Source organism: Ursus arctos, unplaced genomic scaffold (assembly GCF_023065955.2).
Source record: "Ursus arctos isolate Adak ecotype North America unplaced genomic scaffold, UrsArc2.0 scaffold_2, whole genome shotgun sequence".
In the NCBI taxonomy this organism is placed as follows: domain Eukaryota; kingdom Metazoa; phylum Chordata; class Mammalia; order Carnivora; family Ursidae; genus Ursus; species Ursus arctos.
The window spans coordinates 82395542-82411340 of NW_026622874.1; the positions used below are offsets into that span (position 1 = coordinate 82395542).

A 15799-nucleotide genomic window follows, 5' to 3' on the forward strand; every position below is an offset into this window, starting at 1 on the left:
AGAAACTGTGGCCCAAGCTCAGTTATCCTTCCATCCTCAGTGCCACGCACTAGACCAGGCACCCAGTAGGCCCTGAGGAAAGAGGATTAGGCTCAGCGGACCTGAGACCAGCCCCTCCAGGAGCCCTCAGCTGTGGGGCCCTCCCGCCCTGTCTCCCCCCACAGCCCGTGGTCAGCGCCTACATGGCCGAGGCCTGTGGGGGCTGCGACCTCCAGCTGAACGTGTGTCTCTTCTACGTGGGCGAGCCTCAGATGGACATCACGCCCCCTGCCCACTATGCCAGCCGCACTGACACGGCCGCCGCCTACCGAGAGGTCACCCAGGCTACCGCTGGGCGCTTCCACTGGTTTGGAGATACAGGTGCGTGACAGTTGGCAGACCCTTCCACCTCCTGCCTTCCAGAAAGTTGTCTCAGTACCAACATAGCTCCCTGTGCCATAGGTGTGTTCCAGAAAAGGGGCGTGTGGAAATCCCATTCAGAAATCTCCAGAATTCCTATTCTGGAGACGGAGGGTGGTGAGGGCCACACAATGATGTGAACGTACTAAATGCCACTGAACTGCACACTTCAAACACGGTTCAAATGGGGGGCTCCTGGGGGGGCACAGACAGGTAAGCATCTGACTCTTGGTTTCAGCTCAGGTCCTGATCTCAGGGTTGTGAGATCGAGCCCCGCACTGGGCTCCACACTCAGCACAGTCTGCTTGAGATTCTCCCTCCCTCTCCCTCTGTCCCTCCTGCTCTCTCTCAAATAAATAAATAAATCTTTTTTAAAAATGGTCCAAATGGCACATTTTATGTTAAGTGTATTTTACCACAATTTTTTAAAGTAAAAAAGAAAAAAAGTAAACCTACTTAAAAATATTGTATTTATTTATTTTTTAAATAAGCTCTATGCCCAACGTGGAGGTTGAACTCACTACCCCGAGATCAAGGGTCGCATGCTCTCTGGACCGAGCCAGCTAGGTGCCCTGACTTAAAAATATTTCAAGATGTCACAGCTGGAAGGGGCCTTTAGGGTCTCTTAATTGAGCGTTTCCCAAAAAGTGGTATGTTTGCAACAGGAGGTTGGCAAGACAGGTGAATGTGGAACACACAGCGTCACTTTCTTTTATTGCTATAGTTGTAGGGGATCAGAAGATGCCACCCCAAAATAAGCCACCATGGCATAAGGACTAGTTTGAGCTGAAGACAACTGAGAAACAGCGACGAAGTTCTCCGCCCTCCTCCCACCCCCATTTGCCTAAAAGCAGGACATAGATTTCCATCTTAGGTGTCTCCCTCTCCTGTGCCAGGAAGAGGAAGAAAAGAACTGGAGACAACAAACCTTACTAAAACAAGCTTATCTTCCCTCAGTTCCCTCCCTGTGTTTTCCTTTCCACAGCCAGCCGCCCCCCCAAGACCCTAACCCCTTTCCCTTTGTCTTGTCACTTCCCTATAAAGGAGCTGTCCTTGATTTTTGTTGTTGCTGTTGTTTTTAAGATATTATTTATTTGCGAGTGAGAGAGAGAACTTGTGAGCTGGGGAAAGGTAGAGGGAGAAACATTCCCCGCTGAGCAGGGAGCCCGAAGCAGGACTAGATCCCAGGACCCTGGGATCATGACCTGAGCTGAAAGCAGAATCCTAACGACGGAACCACCCAGGTGCCCCGAGCTGTCCATGGTTAAGATGCCATACAGGCCCCAACTTCCAACCACACCCTCTGAGTTACTGAGTTTCTCCTGCCTGTGTGCATGCTACCATGTTAGGAAACTCTGTTTTTTTCTTGTTAATCTATCTTTGTCAGTTTTATTCTCCCAGCTGGAGAAATCTAAGAGAATAGAGGAAAAGGTTTTTTTCCCTCCCGTAAGAAGTTATTTGTCTATTTTAAAGTTTCATTAAAAAGTGCTAACTTTGGGACGCCTGGGTGGCTCAGTCAGTTAAGCGTCTACCTTTGGCTCAGGTCATGATCCCAGGGTCCTGGGATTGAGTCCTGCATCAGGCTTCTTGCTCAGTGGGGAGCCTACCTCTCCCTCTGCCTGGCACTCCCCCGGCTTGTATGCACCCTCTCTCTCTCTCTCTGTCAAATAAATAAACAAAATCTTTTTTTTTTTAATTAAAAAATATAAAAAAGTGCTAACTTTGGGGCACGTGGGTGGCTCAATCAGTTATGCGACCAACTCTTGGTTTCAGCTTGGGTCATGATCTTGGGGTCATGATCTTGGGGTTGTGAGACTGAGCCCTAAGTACAGGTTCTCTCTCTTCCTCTGCCCTTCCCCCCCAAATAATAAATCTTTTTTTTTAAGTGCTCACTTTCTGGGGGTGCCTGGCTGGCTCAGTCAGTAGAGCATGTGACCCTTGGTCATGAGTTCAAGCCCCACATTGGACTTAGAGCCTACTTAAAAATAAATAAAAGTTTAAAAAAAAGTGTTAACTTTCTTCTATCAAAAGTGGCATAAATGGGGCACCTGGGTGGCTCAGCCTTTAAGCGTCTGCCTTTGGCTCAGGTCATGATCTCAGGGTCCTGGGATCAAGCCCCACATCAGGCTCCTTGCTCGGCGGGAAGCCTGCTTCTCCCTTTCACACTCCCCTTGCTTGTGTTCCCTCTCTCGCTGTCTCTCTCTGTCAAATAAATAAATAAAATCTTTAAAAAAAAAGTGACATAAATTTTCCTTTTTCTTTTTTAAATTTATTATTTTTTAAAATGTTTTATTTATGTACTTTTTTTTTTTTTAAAGTAGGCTCAGGCCCAGCGTGGAGTCCAATGTGGGGCTTGAACTCATGACCCTGAGATCAAGACCTGGGCTGAGATCAAGAGTCAGATGCTTAGCCAACTGAGCCACCCAGGCACCCTTAAGTTTTCTTTTTTATTTATTTTTTTTAAGTTTTCTTTTTTTAAATATACTTTTAAGTATGTTAGATAGACATTATAGTGATCATTTCACAATACATGCAAATGTCCATTCGTTATGTTGTATGCATGAAACTAACATATGTCAATTATATATATATATATATATATATATATATATATATATACACGCTTTTAAGTAAACAAAAGTGAACTGATAACATATAAATGAAGGAGGTAATGGTTTAGGTGGTATGCAGATAAGGGGAAATCGTGATGGGGATACAGCAGTGATTGAGGTTTGGGGCACACTAGTACATTCCACCCTCTCTGATTTACAAATGAAGAAATGACTCCCAGGGACATGAGTTACCTGTAGTTACAAAGTTAGTGGCATAGCTGGGGCTGGAACTCTGGGGCCCTGTTACCCAGCTCTTCCCGAGAAAAGAGCTGGACATATACATTTATCATTGGTGATTACTACTAATAATAGCACACACTCTAGAACAGTTATTATATGCCAGACATGGTTCCAAGCATGTTACATATATTATTATTCATTCCTCACAATAACCCTATGAAGTGGGTTACTATTATCTCCATTTTACAGATGGGAAAGCTGAGACACAGAGCCCAAAAGCACACAGGTAATAAGTGGTGGAACCAGGAGTTGAACCCAGGCAGGCAAACTTCAGAGGCTGTCTTCTTAGTCATTACACTCCAGTCCCTCTCAAATAAATCACCAATATTCACAACAGACACTAAATACTTTAAGTAATCCCAAGGTAGGTCTTTTTATTTACCGAAATAGCAGGACCATCACTCCTAACTCATCCTTTCTCTGGGAGAGAGCAGTTGGCTGGGTGCAGGGTGCCGGGGCCCAGGGCCAGTCCCCCTGCTGGGAGCCTCAGTGTACCTGCCCATCCCCCTCACCGCTGGGTGGCGTAGGGGTGGGGGCTGGTCAGTTCAGGTCACCTTCACACGCCCTGGTGTGTATAAATATGGACGCTTGCCAGGATCTACACCCCTCTTCCATACTCACAATATGCTTTGTGTCTAGGTATTTACGAAAGTGATGACATCAACGCCATCATGTCTGAGATGGAAAAGGCTCTCAACTACTCCCAAAAGGTATGCCTTAGGCGTGGGGCAAATGACTACACTTCTGTATTAGTGTCATGGAGGCCGCCATATAAAGTACCACAAACTAGGCAGCTTAAAGCCAGAGACATTTATCCTCTCAGTCTCAGAGGCCAGAAGTCTGAACTCAAGTTGTCAGAGGCCATGCTCCTACTGAGGGCTCTGGGTAGAATCCCTCCTTAACCCTTCCTAGCTTCTGGTACTGGCTGGTGTTTAAAAAAATTGTACTGGATGCTTGTAAAAATGGCAAGGAAGACTTTATCCAAGACTACTGTAGTAGAGGAGAGAGACTGAACTCAGCTCTGAATATAGCCAAGATAGCTGGGGATTTATAGCCAATTTATAGCCAATATAGAGAAAGTGTCAGTGGATAGAAATTTACTAAGAGGAACTTAATTAGATATTAAGGGTAGGGAGATTCTTGCCAAACAGGCTTAACAGGATTCTTTGCTAAAATTGGTTCTAATAGGCCAAAGTCAAGGCTGAGTCAAGAAGAGTGCTCAGAGGAGCCCAACTGAGGTGTCAGAGTCCTTGTCACCAGCAATCCTTGGCATTCCTTGGCTGTGGCAACACAGCTCCCAGCTCTGCCTCCACCTTCGCAAGGCTCCCCTCCCCCTGTGTGTGTCTGCATCTCCTCTCCTGCAGGGATGCCTGTCCGGTTGGATTAAGGGCACACCCTTCTCCAGTAGGACTTCATTAACTTACATCTTAATTACATCTACAAAGACCCTATTTCCAAGGAAAGTCACATTCACATGGATGGGGGTTTGGACTTCCACATATCTTTCTGGGGAACACAACTCACCCCATATCAGCTTCCCTCCCATATCCTGGTCCACTGACACCCAAGGCTTTGGATGAGCATGGGAGTTTCCTATAAGTCATGGTTAAGGTCTGTGTGCTATACATCCTGGCCTCCTTGGAGTTCCTTGAATGCATGAGCTCATTCCCAAACTCATTCCTTAACTTGGGGCCTCTGCACCTGCTCTTTTCTCTGCCTCATCCCCTCCCAGATGGCCCATAGGTTGCTCCTTATCATTCAAGACTAAAATGTTACTTCCTCAGGGAATGGTGTTGAGCAATTCCAGGTGAGATGAGAGGGGTAGAAAGGGGCCGGTGGTGTCAGGAGCCATGAGAACAGAGATTAGGGAATGGACATGGAGCATTTAAGGAAGAATTGACCAAATTTATGGCAATGAAATGCATGGGGCGAGGAAGAAGAATTCCAGAGTAACTTCTGCGTTCCTTGCCAGGGGACATGGTAGACGGTGTTGCCATTGACCAGGAGAGAGAAAACAGGAGAGGATCCTGTCGGGGATGCAGGGAGGGTGGGCCTAGGACAAAGGTGAGGTTTTGGGGCTTGTGAGCTGACAAATGGGGGTCCTTGAGACGGGGGAGAAGTTAGGGGCTGGAAGGAGATGTGGAGCAGTTCAAGCCCTGGGGGTAGACAGATAGCATGAGGCGGGTCATGGTCAATGTGGAGAGAAAGGAAGAACCTGTGAAGGAGACTTGGCCTGACTCACATTTTCATTGCAGCCATTTGCAGGGTGACATCCCCCTGACCAGAGTGTGAGCTGGGAGGGCAAGGCCATAGTTTCAGGTTCCTTTCCCCCATGTCCACTGGACTGGCCCATCTGTGACTCCCTCAGCCATGCCTCAGCTGCCCTCCCTGGAGGGACGCCTCTCTGGGGCTTTGTTTAACCCTTCTCAAGTGCACCTTAGTCTGTCCCCTCACCTGACAAACATTCGCAAAGTGTTAGTGGGCAATAATGGTTTAACTCACCCTTCCTAGGATGAGATTTACATTCAAAAGGTGTCTTCATTTGCTTTGAGAATTACTGGAGAAGCTTCCAGGCACTAGAGAAATGTGGAACCAAGTGTTACACCACTGTTCGGCCAGCATTGGCCCCGGGTATGTGGTGAGCTCATGGGCATATGTGGTTGCTGGGTCCACAAACTGAAAACACTGGCTTTGGACCAGACCCGCCTGGGTTTGAATGGAAAGTCCTCTACATACGAGTAGTGTGGCCTTGGGCATGTCCCTTAAACTCATGGAGCTTTGGGTTCCTCAACTATAAAATGGGGCTAAGATAGCACTTGCCCTAAAAGCATAGTTGGCGTGTCTTGTTGGCAAGAGGGTTTGAGACCCCCAGGCATTGACTAGCTTAGTGCCTGAGGCATCCCAATAATACATGGGACTTACTATTAATAGGATTGATCCATAGTGCTCTCAGCCCCAGGAGGCATTCTAGGGACAGAAAGAGGAGTCCAGAGGCCCCAGTGGACCCAGTCTCTCCTGGTGTGTGTGTGTGTGTGTGTGTGTGTGTGTGTGTGTGTGCGCGCGCGCACGCGCGCACGTGCGCCCTGCTTGGAGGCACACCACGGCTGGAGTGCTGCTAACCCTCCCAATCCCCGTTGCAGTGTGCCTTACTGGTGTCCTCCCTGAAGAACCAGTCTGGAAAAGAACAGGAAAGTGCAGTCCTCCTGAAAGAAAAGCCAAAGATTTTCAAGCAAAGAAGTCAGCCCAAGAAACTCTGTTCTTCCAAACCCACAACTCCCTCGGTGGCCAGAATGGTTTGACTCCCCTCCCTAATAACACACAGAGGACTTCATTGCCACCTTGTCTCCTGGTCTTTCCTAGATCTTGAAATGGCCTGGGCCAGGCCCCCCAGACCCTAGGGCCAGCAGGGGTGGGGACAGGGGCAGGGTGCTCAGGGGTGAGTGTCCCAAGGGTGCCTCCAGCCCTGGCCTCCCGGGGGAGGAACTCCTCTGGGGGACTTGCTTCTCAGGTCTGGGGGACCTGCTTCTCAGCTGTGGGGGCATCTCTGGCCTCCTCTCCACCCACCTTTGACTCTGGCTGGCTGTCTCAGCTTTGTTCCCTAGCTGGTGCTAAGGACTCCATGGCATTGGCACCTACCATGACATCTGACGGCTGTAAGGCAGGAGGGCTTATCCTGGAGGGTCTCTCGGGGGCAAAGGAACCGGGGTCTTAGGATATGTAACGGGCTCCTGCTACCACAGCTACTGCTGCCCAAGGCTTGGCGGAGGCCCATAGGACTCAAGGGTGACCCTGTGCCTGCTCGGGCCTTACCCTGTCACAGCCTGTCGCATCTGTCTGGCATAAAATACCCACCCTACTACAGAAATCAGAAGGACCTCAGAGGCCCCCAGACTCCAGGGCTTGTGCGCAGACAGGCAGATATCCAGAGCCCTGCAGCACGTCACTGATGGACAGATCCTTGTGAACACAGTGCATTTGCAGAATGAGGGAATCCATCCGGGTCCTGTGTAGCTTACTGCCATCTCATTCAAAGACCTCCACCAGGTTCCAGTAGTCAGCCCAGAGGCAAATTCTGGGATGAAACCTGAGAGTCTCGGGGGCTGCCTCTTGGGCCTTCAGTGCTTCCTGAACTGACTCTGCGAAGAGGCTCAGGCCATACCAAGGCCTCCGAAGAGCCTCCTAGAGCCAGGGCCGGGGGCTCCCTCGGGTGGCAGCCACCAAACCTTTTCCACAAGAGCTCGCCCAGTGATGTGAGCTGGTCCAGGGCCCCAGGTGACTTCTTCAGCCATCGTCACTTTTCCCCTTGTGCCCAGTGAGGAAGAACTCCTCCCTTAAAACTCAGGTACCCTGTAGGGCACAGAACTTACCTGAATGGTTGTTTATCATGCTAGAGGCCAGAAATCCCAGTCCAGTAGGAAGAAGGGCAGGTAACGGAGGAATTCTGGCAAATCCCACGGGTGTCCTAGCATGCCCTCCCTTGCTGTTATTTTTTTTTTCAAAGATTTTATTTATTTATTTGACAGAGAGAGAGAGACAGCCAGCGAGAGAGGGAACACAAGAAGGGGGAGTGGGAGAGGAAGAAGCAAGGCTCTCAGTGGAGCAGGGAGTCCAATGCAGGGCTCCATCCCAGGACTCCGGGATCATACCCTGAGCCGAAGGCAGACGCTTAACGACTGAGCCACCCAGGCGCCCCCTTCCCTCACTGTTATTAAACACACACCCCACACATGCATACACTTTTTTTTAACCCCAAAACCCACAGTCTCATCTAAATCTGCAGCAGGAGATGGGCAAACATGTCTGAGATTCTGCTCCCATGGACCCCTCCCCAACAGGTTCCTAATGGTCCGACTGAGACTGGGGTTTCATCCCAGAATTTGGGAAGCCAAGGGAAGGCAAGGTGTCTGGGCTGGCTCCTGGAACCTGGTGGAGGTCTCTGAATGAGGACAGTGCCTGTGTGGACAGAACCTCCTGGACACTCGACCCCTGGGATGGGAGTAAGCTACACACAGTTTGGGCTTGTCATGGAGAACAGGCCACTGATAGGAAAGACTGCCTCTTTTCTAGAGCCTCAAAGACGACCCTGATAGAGAGAAGAGTTCTCCCTTGCAAGCTAACGGCAAAGCAGGCATCCCACCAGGTAAGGCACGGCTGCGCTCAGGCCGGTGGGTGGCGGGCCTGGCTGAGAGGTGAATTAATTACGATAGTAACTAAAATGACGGGTGATCATGAGGCATGGTCACGTGCCAGCCCTTCCATGGAGGTTGACCCATCTAAAGTTTACATCAATCCCACCTGTGTGACAGGTCATCTGTCAGTTCCCCATTTTACTGACAAAGAAACGTAGGCCTAGAGGGGCTGAGGATAATGACCAGCACCAGCTGGTCATGACAGGACATCAGTACGTTTATTACAGTATTCAACTCATAGCACCAAGACCTTGTATCTTATGTCCAATGTCAGAGACATTAGCAGAATGGTCCAGAGCAGAGTGGTGGAGTCAGCAAGACCCGGGTGGAATCTTTGCTCTACCCTTACTGATTCTGAGACCCCTGTACCTCGCCTGTAACCTGGGCCACTATGAAGATAAAACAGGACAGGGGTACGGAAAGCTCTAAGCACCCCCGCCTGGGATACGTCGGTACTTGGCAAATGGCAGGTCTGGCTGTTGCTGCTCCCGGGGAGGCCAGAAGACGTGGGGTAGTCCCAAAGGACCTCAAAGCCATCTTGGAGCCCTATTCGAGGGCGCAGCATGGCTGAAATCGACAAGTCTCTAAGACAGGCTGGACAGCGTCACCGTGTGACCCCCTGAGGCTGCTCCAGCCAACAGGCCACTTGTCCCCTAGCTGCAGCCCCGCCCGTGAGAGAAGGGACTGCAGAACGGAGGAGGAAGACCAAATGGAGGGAAGCAGAGACCGCTCTCTCACTGTTTTATACAGAGTCGGGGAATAACGTGGGTGAGTTGGAGGCTACGCAAACGTCTGGATGGCCCCGTCCTGTAGGAACTGTAGGGTCAGCAGGCCCCGTGGTAGGGAGAGCCTCTCCAGCTGTCCCAGCACATGGGCAGCAGTGCCTGTCCTCAAGCCACTCAGGTCTTCCAGCCCGGGGAAATGGGCGTGCCAATTCTTGACACCACTCACCCTCCATCCATGAGAGGCAGTGTCCTGTGCTCTGAGGCTGATTGGGAAATTGGGAAGGGAGTGGAGATGAGTGTCCTCCGGTCCCTACTGCCCCCCCCATTGATGACTGTGAAATGGTACAAATCCCAGTAAAGATTCACTGAGGTGTGGAGAGGGGAGATTGCAGTCTGCTTCCCCTGATCCACCTAAGAGCTTCCCTTCTACCCTTCAACAAACTGCACCTAAGGAATTTTCTAGCTGATTTGATTGACAGAGAAATTAACATGCAAAAGGAAGCCCCAAGTGGGGAGGGGAGGAGAGGAACGGTGGAGGGAAGGGAGGTGTACAAGATAACCTCACTCTGTTTCTCCCAGGCTCCGTATACAAGAAGTACCCCCAAGGAAAGGGCGTACGACGGGTTAGCACTTCTATCCAGTTGCCCAGGAAGGATACAGTTTGCTCAAGCCAAGAGGTATGAAGTTCTTGGCACCAGCACATGTCCCTCAAGCAATAATTCCTTCCACCAACCTTCCACCTCTAGGAAAGTGGGCATGCTTGGAAGTGGGGACACACCTGCTTACAATGATTGCTTAATGTGGCAGATGGGGAAAGAGTTAAGTAGAGCTATGTTTGAAACCAGGACCTGCCACTTCCTAGCTGGGTGACCTCGGGCAAGTCCTTCAGCTACACTCAATCTCAGTGTCCTCATTTGTAAAAAGGAAGACAGTTGTTCCTGTCTAATAGGATTGGTGAGTAGTTGAAGTCTATTTTGTGTAGATAACTGAGCAGTGTCCATCTTTTGGTTGCAAGCAGCAGAAATCCCCCTTCTTGTTCATATCCTGAAGGTGGAACAGCTTTCTTCCCACAACCATTTATTAAACGTCTGAGCTTGGTTCTGATGGGGCCAATCCCGGAGCCAGGCTCGATGGCCATGAGCCTGACTATCCTTGTATCTGTCACAGTGACAAGGAGACTGATATTATCCTCATTGGTTTAGAGTCTGAACTTCACACCAATCATGGCTTTCCACTCAAATTTTGTGGGAGAGAGTTGAAATTATTGGGGAACCACCAACGCCCACCAGACGAGGAAGTAGCAGTTGCTCCATAAACTGTGTCCCCGTCCCCCGTGTTTCTTGTGCATCTCTCCCCAGCGCAGGGGAGGGAATCCACGGGCAGCGGATACTTGGTGAGGACCTAGAAACCCCACATTTCAAACACAAGACAGATTTCAAACACGAGGTTTTTATCGATGAGTCAGACCATCATTCAATTAAGCCTACATTACCCAAGATAATCGTTCTTTCCTTTATTCTCCAGTGGGTAGCAAATTACGGGCTAAAAAAACTGAAAATGGAAATCTCCAGATACATGGGTCCCAGCTGCACTCATCAAAAGTCAGTCCCGGGGCTGGCGTCAGCCAAATACTGCAGCGTCCTGCCCAGCATAGAAATCAATGTGAGTTGTGGGTTTTGTTGCTGTCCTTCCCTTTCTCCCGCCCCCTGCCTGCGATCAGCCACAAGCCGTGCAGTGTGCTGGGGGCACTCCATGTGCGTGTCTGTGCCGAGGCTTCTCTTCCTGCTTCTAGCCACAAAGTGGGATTGCTCTCAGCAAATGGGAAATGCAGATCCCGCTGGAAAAAAAGCCAACCCCTGGAGGGCCTGACACCCCCACCCCCCAATCCCCCCCACCCCTGAGATAGACACGCTCCACAGCAGCTCAGGAATTAGAAACAGTTCCTGAGAATGGGGCAGTGGCTGAAGAACTCACCAGAACTCTGTACCCCAGTTCTGTTGATGGTTCTGTCAGGTTGGCGGAGACCAGAGGCTTCCCTCCTCCCCACCCCAGGGAGAGGTGACAGTGTTCTCTAGTTTGTAGTTTTGGGTAAATTTTTTTTCATTGCTTTGACCCTGGAGCAAGGAAATTTAGTACAAATGACAAACGAATCATTCTCTTTTTGGTTTTTGGTTGTCTTTTTTTTTTTTTTTTTTTTTTTTTTTTAGAAGATCCCACTTTCTATCCTTGCCATTTTACACATTATCAACGTTAGGGGAAACTAGAAAGCCAACAGTAGCCACCAAATTCAAAATTATTCACCAGAAAGGTTTTATGGGTGTTTTATCAGGCTGTCTGTCCCCTTCTCTGTCTGTGGTCATCTTTTAGTTTGACATGTTTGGACTTCCTGTCCTACCATTAGGGTTTTCTAATTTAAAATTTAGAGATGCTATGTTTTTTATTATTGGAGTGACCACATTTGCCACAAAACCATCATCCCAATTCCCCTACTCCTTTTAGAATGATAAATCTAGTAGTTTGATAAAAGAAAAAAAGCCTGTAAGCAAATATATACATGCCTAATAGATGTTTTGGAAATTATTAACCACAACCGACTGAACCATTTACGGCAGTGATGGGGATCTGAAGCCATAGCTGATGGGGGGAAATTCGCCTTGGCTTGCCTTAATCCAGGGGATAGTGAGACATATCCAGTGGACGCCCAGGGAAATCGAGGCATACATCACGGGCCTGGAGAAGGTGTTGAGGCGCTATGTCCAGAGGCTGCAGTGGCTGCTGTCTGGTGAGTCTGCCCGCCATCCTGGAGGGTGGGAGCGGCATGAGGGGAAGTGCAAGGTCAACCCCGGGGACCAGGGTCAGTCTTTCCCAGGCAGGTGCACAAACTGTCAGGTCAAGGGTGAGGCCAGGAGGGTCATCCAGGTACAACATGATTTCTGGGTTCCGAGGTCAGGCAAGCTACTGGATGTCAGGGAGGTGGAACATGGGCCAAAGGGCACCAGAGAGAACCCAGACCTGTCTAGGCCCACCCTGCAAGGCCACGTCCCCCACCCCTTGCCTTCCTGGACATGACTGGGGTGCTCACTCTCAAGAGGCTCAAGTCAATATTGATTATTGATTGGATCCCACAGAACCGGTCCATGAGGGTAGATATGGGAGGGGTCCTGGCAGAGAAGAATCCCCCCGCTCTTCTGTCCAAAGAGCACCAAGGCCCCTTCGGGGCAGGCTAACGGCAGGGCTGGCCCAGGAGAGCCACACTCACATCCTAGAGAAGGGTGGGCTGGGGATCGAGAGAGGGTCAGAAGCATCAAGTTCAAGAGGCCAGGAAGATAGCTAGAGCTGGACAGGAGGGCGTTGAGGCTTTGGGGACTGGACGGTTCCTGGGACAACAGGAGGAAGGAGTAAAAGAGGCTTTTATAGAGGTCCCTGGGGGGGGGCCCTCAGGATCCTGTGCAAATTCATTAGGTCCAGTCCTCTGCAGTAGAACCTGGTAAAACAGACCATGTGCAGTGGGGTAGAGCGATGACTGTGCTTCCCAAAGCCCCTGGAGGGGGCTTCCAGCTCCAGGTGCAGTTGTCGGGTCAGAGGCTGACGTGGGGCAAAGAGGTCACGTGCCTCCCTCCAATCCCAGTGCACGTTCACTGCTGGGAAGGGTGTGAAGACCAGCGATGCCGCTACTCCTTCTTCAGCAGGAGCTGAGTCCCTCGCTCACATACACGTGCGCACCCCAGTGCCACCTAATACTTCAAACGCCACCAACACTTCAAAACCCAGGGCTACTTCACTTATTCACTCATTCATTCATTATTCAACAAATACGTGTTGCTCTCCTGTCAGGCGCTGGGGAGATGGTGGAAGTTGACACCCCACACAGTCCCTGAGCTCATGGAGCATGCAGTTTAGGAGACAGACATTAACCAAAGAGTCTCACAAATAAGTCTAATGTCACCACAGTGACACGTACAGAGGAGATGGGCATGGTGCCGTGCGAGCCTCTAAGGGGGTGGCAGGCCTGGACAGGAAGATCACGGAGGGCTTTCCTGAGGAGGTGATATTTGAGCCAAGATCTGAAGAGTGAATAGATGTTAGCTGGGCAAAGAGAGGAAAGACAGGCATATCTGAGGTGCTGGGGTCTGGGGGGTGCTGAATACAAAGACTAAACAGAAACCAGTGTGAGGGACGCCTGGGTGGCTCTGTTGGTTAAGCATCTGGCTCTTGATTTTAGCTTAGGTCATGATCTCAGGGTCGTGAGATTGAGCCTTGAGTCAGGCTCCCTGCTCAGTGAGGAGTCTGCTTGAGATTCTCTCTCTTCCTCTCCCTCTGCCCCTCTCCCTACTCACACACACTCTCTCTCTCTCTCTCTCTCTAAATAAATTTAAATAAAGAAAAAAAGAAAGCCAGTGTGGCTGAGAATGAGGGCAAGTAAGGATGAGACCATCCCAGAGAAACGAGGCCATTCCCGGGCTTTGTCCCTTGTCCTAAGAGCAATTGGAAGCCACTAAATGTTGTAAATGAGGGGAAAGTGATTGAGCTAGCATGGGCAATGATCCCACTGGTTGTCGGGTAGACTATAAACTGTTGAGGGGATGGAGTGGAGTCAGGTAAACTCACAGTAGCCCAGGGAAAAGAAAGACCAGGCCAGCTGGAAGAGGTGAGGGTGATGGAGATGGATGAAGGAGGTGGAGTCGGAGAGATTGGGGAGGTAAAAACGATAGGGCTTGGGGACTTGCTCTATGTTTCCACCATCCGGTTCCTACAAGGGGTCAGCCGTCCATTTGTGGTTGGAGGTCCCCGGACTGCCTGGATGGTTGGCCATCCTCACAGAACGTCTCGCATGCCTCAGGATGGCTCCCTCTTGTCCTCATGTTGACATGAGTATTGCCAGAGAACACCCCAAAGGAGTCGATGGGCAGGGGTTTCCAGCCAGCTCCGTCCACCTTTTCCTGGAGAGCAGCCCATCTTTTCTGTGGCAGTTTTTCCATTGTTTCTACTACGGCCTCCAGGGAGGTTCCTGAGGTGTGATTAGAGAACGCTGGATGCTTCCTCTTCTGTTCCTTCGGCTTTCCCCTGGGTGACCTCCATATTCAGCCCTGGGGAGCAGGAAGGATAGGGTTAGCAGTTGCCTGGCTAAAGTGTGGATCAGAGGATGTGGGTATGAATGTCAGCGGTCACTGCTGGTCTGTGTGACCCGGGCCAGCCACTGGCCCTCTCTGTTTCCCCTTGGGATGAATCCCAAATCCTTTTACCACGTCACCAGCTTCACTTCTTGTCCCTCTCCCCACGGGTCTCTCCATTCCAGTGGTCCTGAGTCCCTGCATGGGCTTTCTCTAGGTCCCGGAGCACGCCAAGCCCTCCTCCTCCAGCTTAGACTTTCCCAGGCTGTCCCCTCCACACCTCCACCTCTTCCTGCACCAGCTGCCACTCCTCCTGCAGGGGTAGCTCACCCATGGAATTCAGAATCCCCCCACGATGTGCCGCACGACACTCTGTCAGAAGCCTCGGAGAGCTGTAACCGCTGATCTAACATCTGTCTTCCTTGCCCGAGTCTCGGCTCCATGAGGGCTCAGCGCCACGCTCCGCTGATTTCTGTTGACCAGCTGATGGACTCCGTGCTCTGTAACATCTTTCCCAGCTCCAAACAATACTGTAACACTGCTTTGCACCGTCACTCAATTGTAGGGATGGGGAAACTCAAGGCCAGAGCAATTTTTTTTAAGATTTTTTTTTTTTTTAATTTGAGAGAGAGAGCACGAGCAGGAGGGAGGAGCAGAGGGAGAGAGAGAAGCAGACTCCCCGCTGAGCAGGGAGCCCAATGCGGGGCTCAATCCTAGGATCCCAAGATCATGACCTGAGCCAAAGGCAGATGCTTAACCGACTGAACCACCCAGGCGCCCCAACGCCAGAGCAATTATAACCACTTGTGCAAGTGATCACAGATCACAGGCAAAGCCACAGCTGAAATCTTGACCTCCCAAAGCCCACAGCACTGACCGGCTCTGCCCTTGGACAACTGACACCCTGCCAACACCACCACAAAGGCCATCTCCCAGTGGGTTGACATTGATCGGTGATCAGTCAGGCAACAGGTGTATTTGGCAGACCTTGTACTTGACAGCTGCTGTGAGAATAACCACCGCGGGGGTGGAGAGGGAGAGACCCCTCACTCCTTCCCTGCCTCTGCCCCCACCACCTTGGAGCAGGGAGCCGCCGACTGTTTGGCACCATTTTGGAGAGCAAAGTGTGCATCCTGGTGGACACGTCGGGATCCGTGGGCCCCCACCTGCAGCAGGTGAAGACGGAGCTGGTGCTGCTGATTTGGGAGCAGCTGAGGAAGCGCTGTGACAGGTGAGAGGCAGGGGCATGAGTGGGTGTGGGGCAGGACGATAAAAGGGGCGGTTTGTGGGGCCTCCCTCTTCACCGTTCACGAGGCCTGGAGGCATAGCTTAACTGAGCAGTAAGGAGCACTGCACCCTTTACAGAAGTATAACAGCCTTTAGAAATCCAGCTCGGGCCCCGGGACGATCGCAGGCAGAGCAAAGGAACCACCAGGTGGCCTTCAATTGTGGATTTCAGCTGAACTTGATTTTTTAAGAGAGTTGGGTTCAGGGTTGTTTGTTTTCTCTACCCACAAAGGTGG

The 15799-nt window shown here is 50.7% G+C and overlaps 1 protein-coding gene across 1 annotated transcript in view; it reads left to right on the plus strand.

Moving 5' to 3' along the window:
• Positions 1-15799, plus strand: part of VWA3A (von Willebrand factor A domain containing 3A) — a 67811-nt gene that overhangs the window by 47072 nt on the left and 4940 nt on the right. The window contains exons 22-30 of the mRNA XM_026515575.4: positions 165-360; positions 3891-3961; positions 6392-6544; positions 8319-8391; positions 9098-9208; positions 9745-9842; positions 10690-10827; positions 11839-11947; positions 15363-15507. Coding sequence (XP_026371360.1) covers positions 165-360; positions 3891-3961; positions 6392-6544; positions 8319-8391; positions 9098-9208; positions 9745-9842; positions 10690-10827; positions 11839-11947; positions 15363-15507 — 1094 coding nt within the window. The remainder of the gene's footprint in view (positions 1-164; positions 361-3890; positions 3962-6391; positions 6545-8318; positions 8392-9097; positions 9209-9744; positions 9843-10689; positions 10828-11838; positions 11948-15362; positions 15508-15799) is intronic.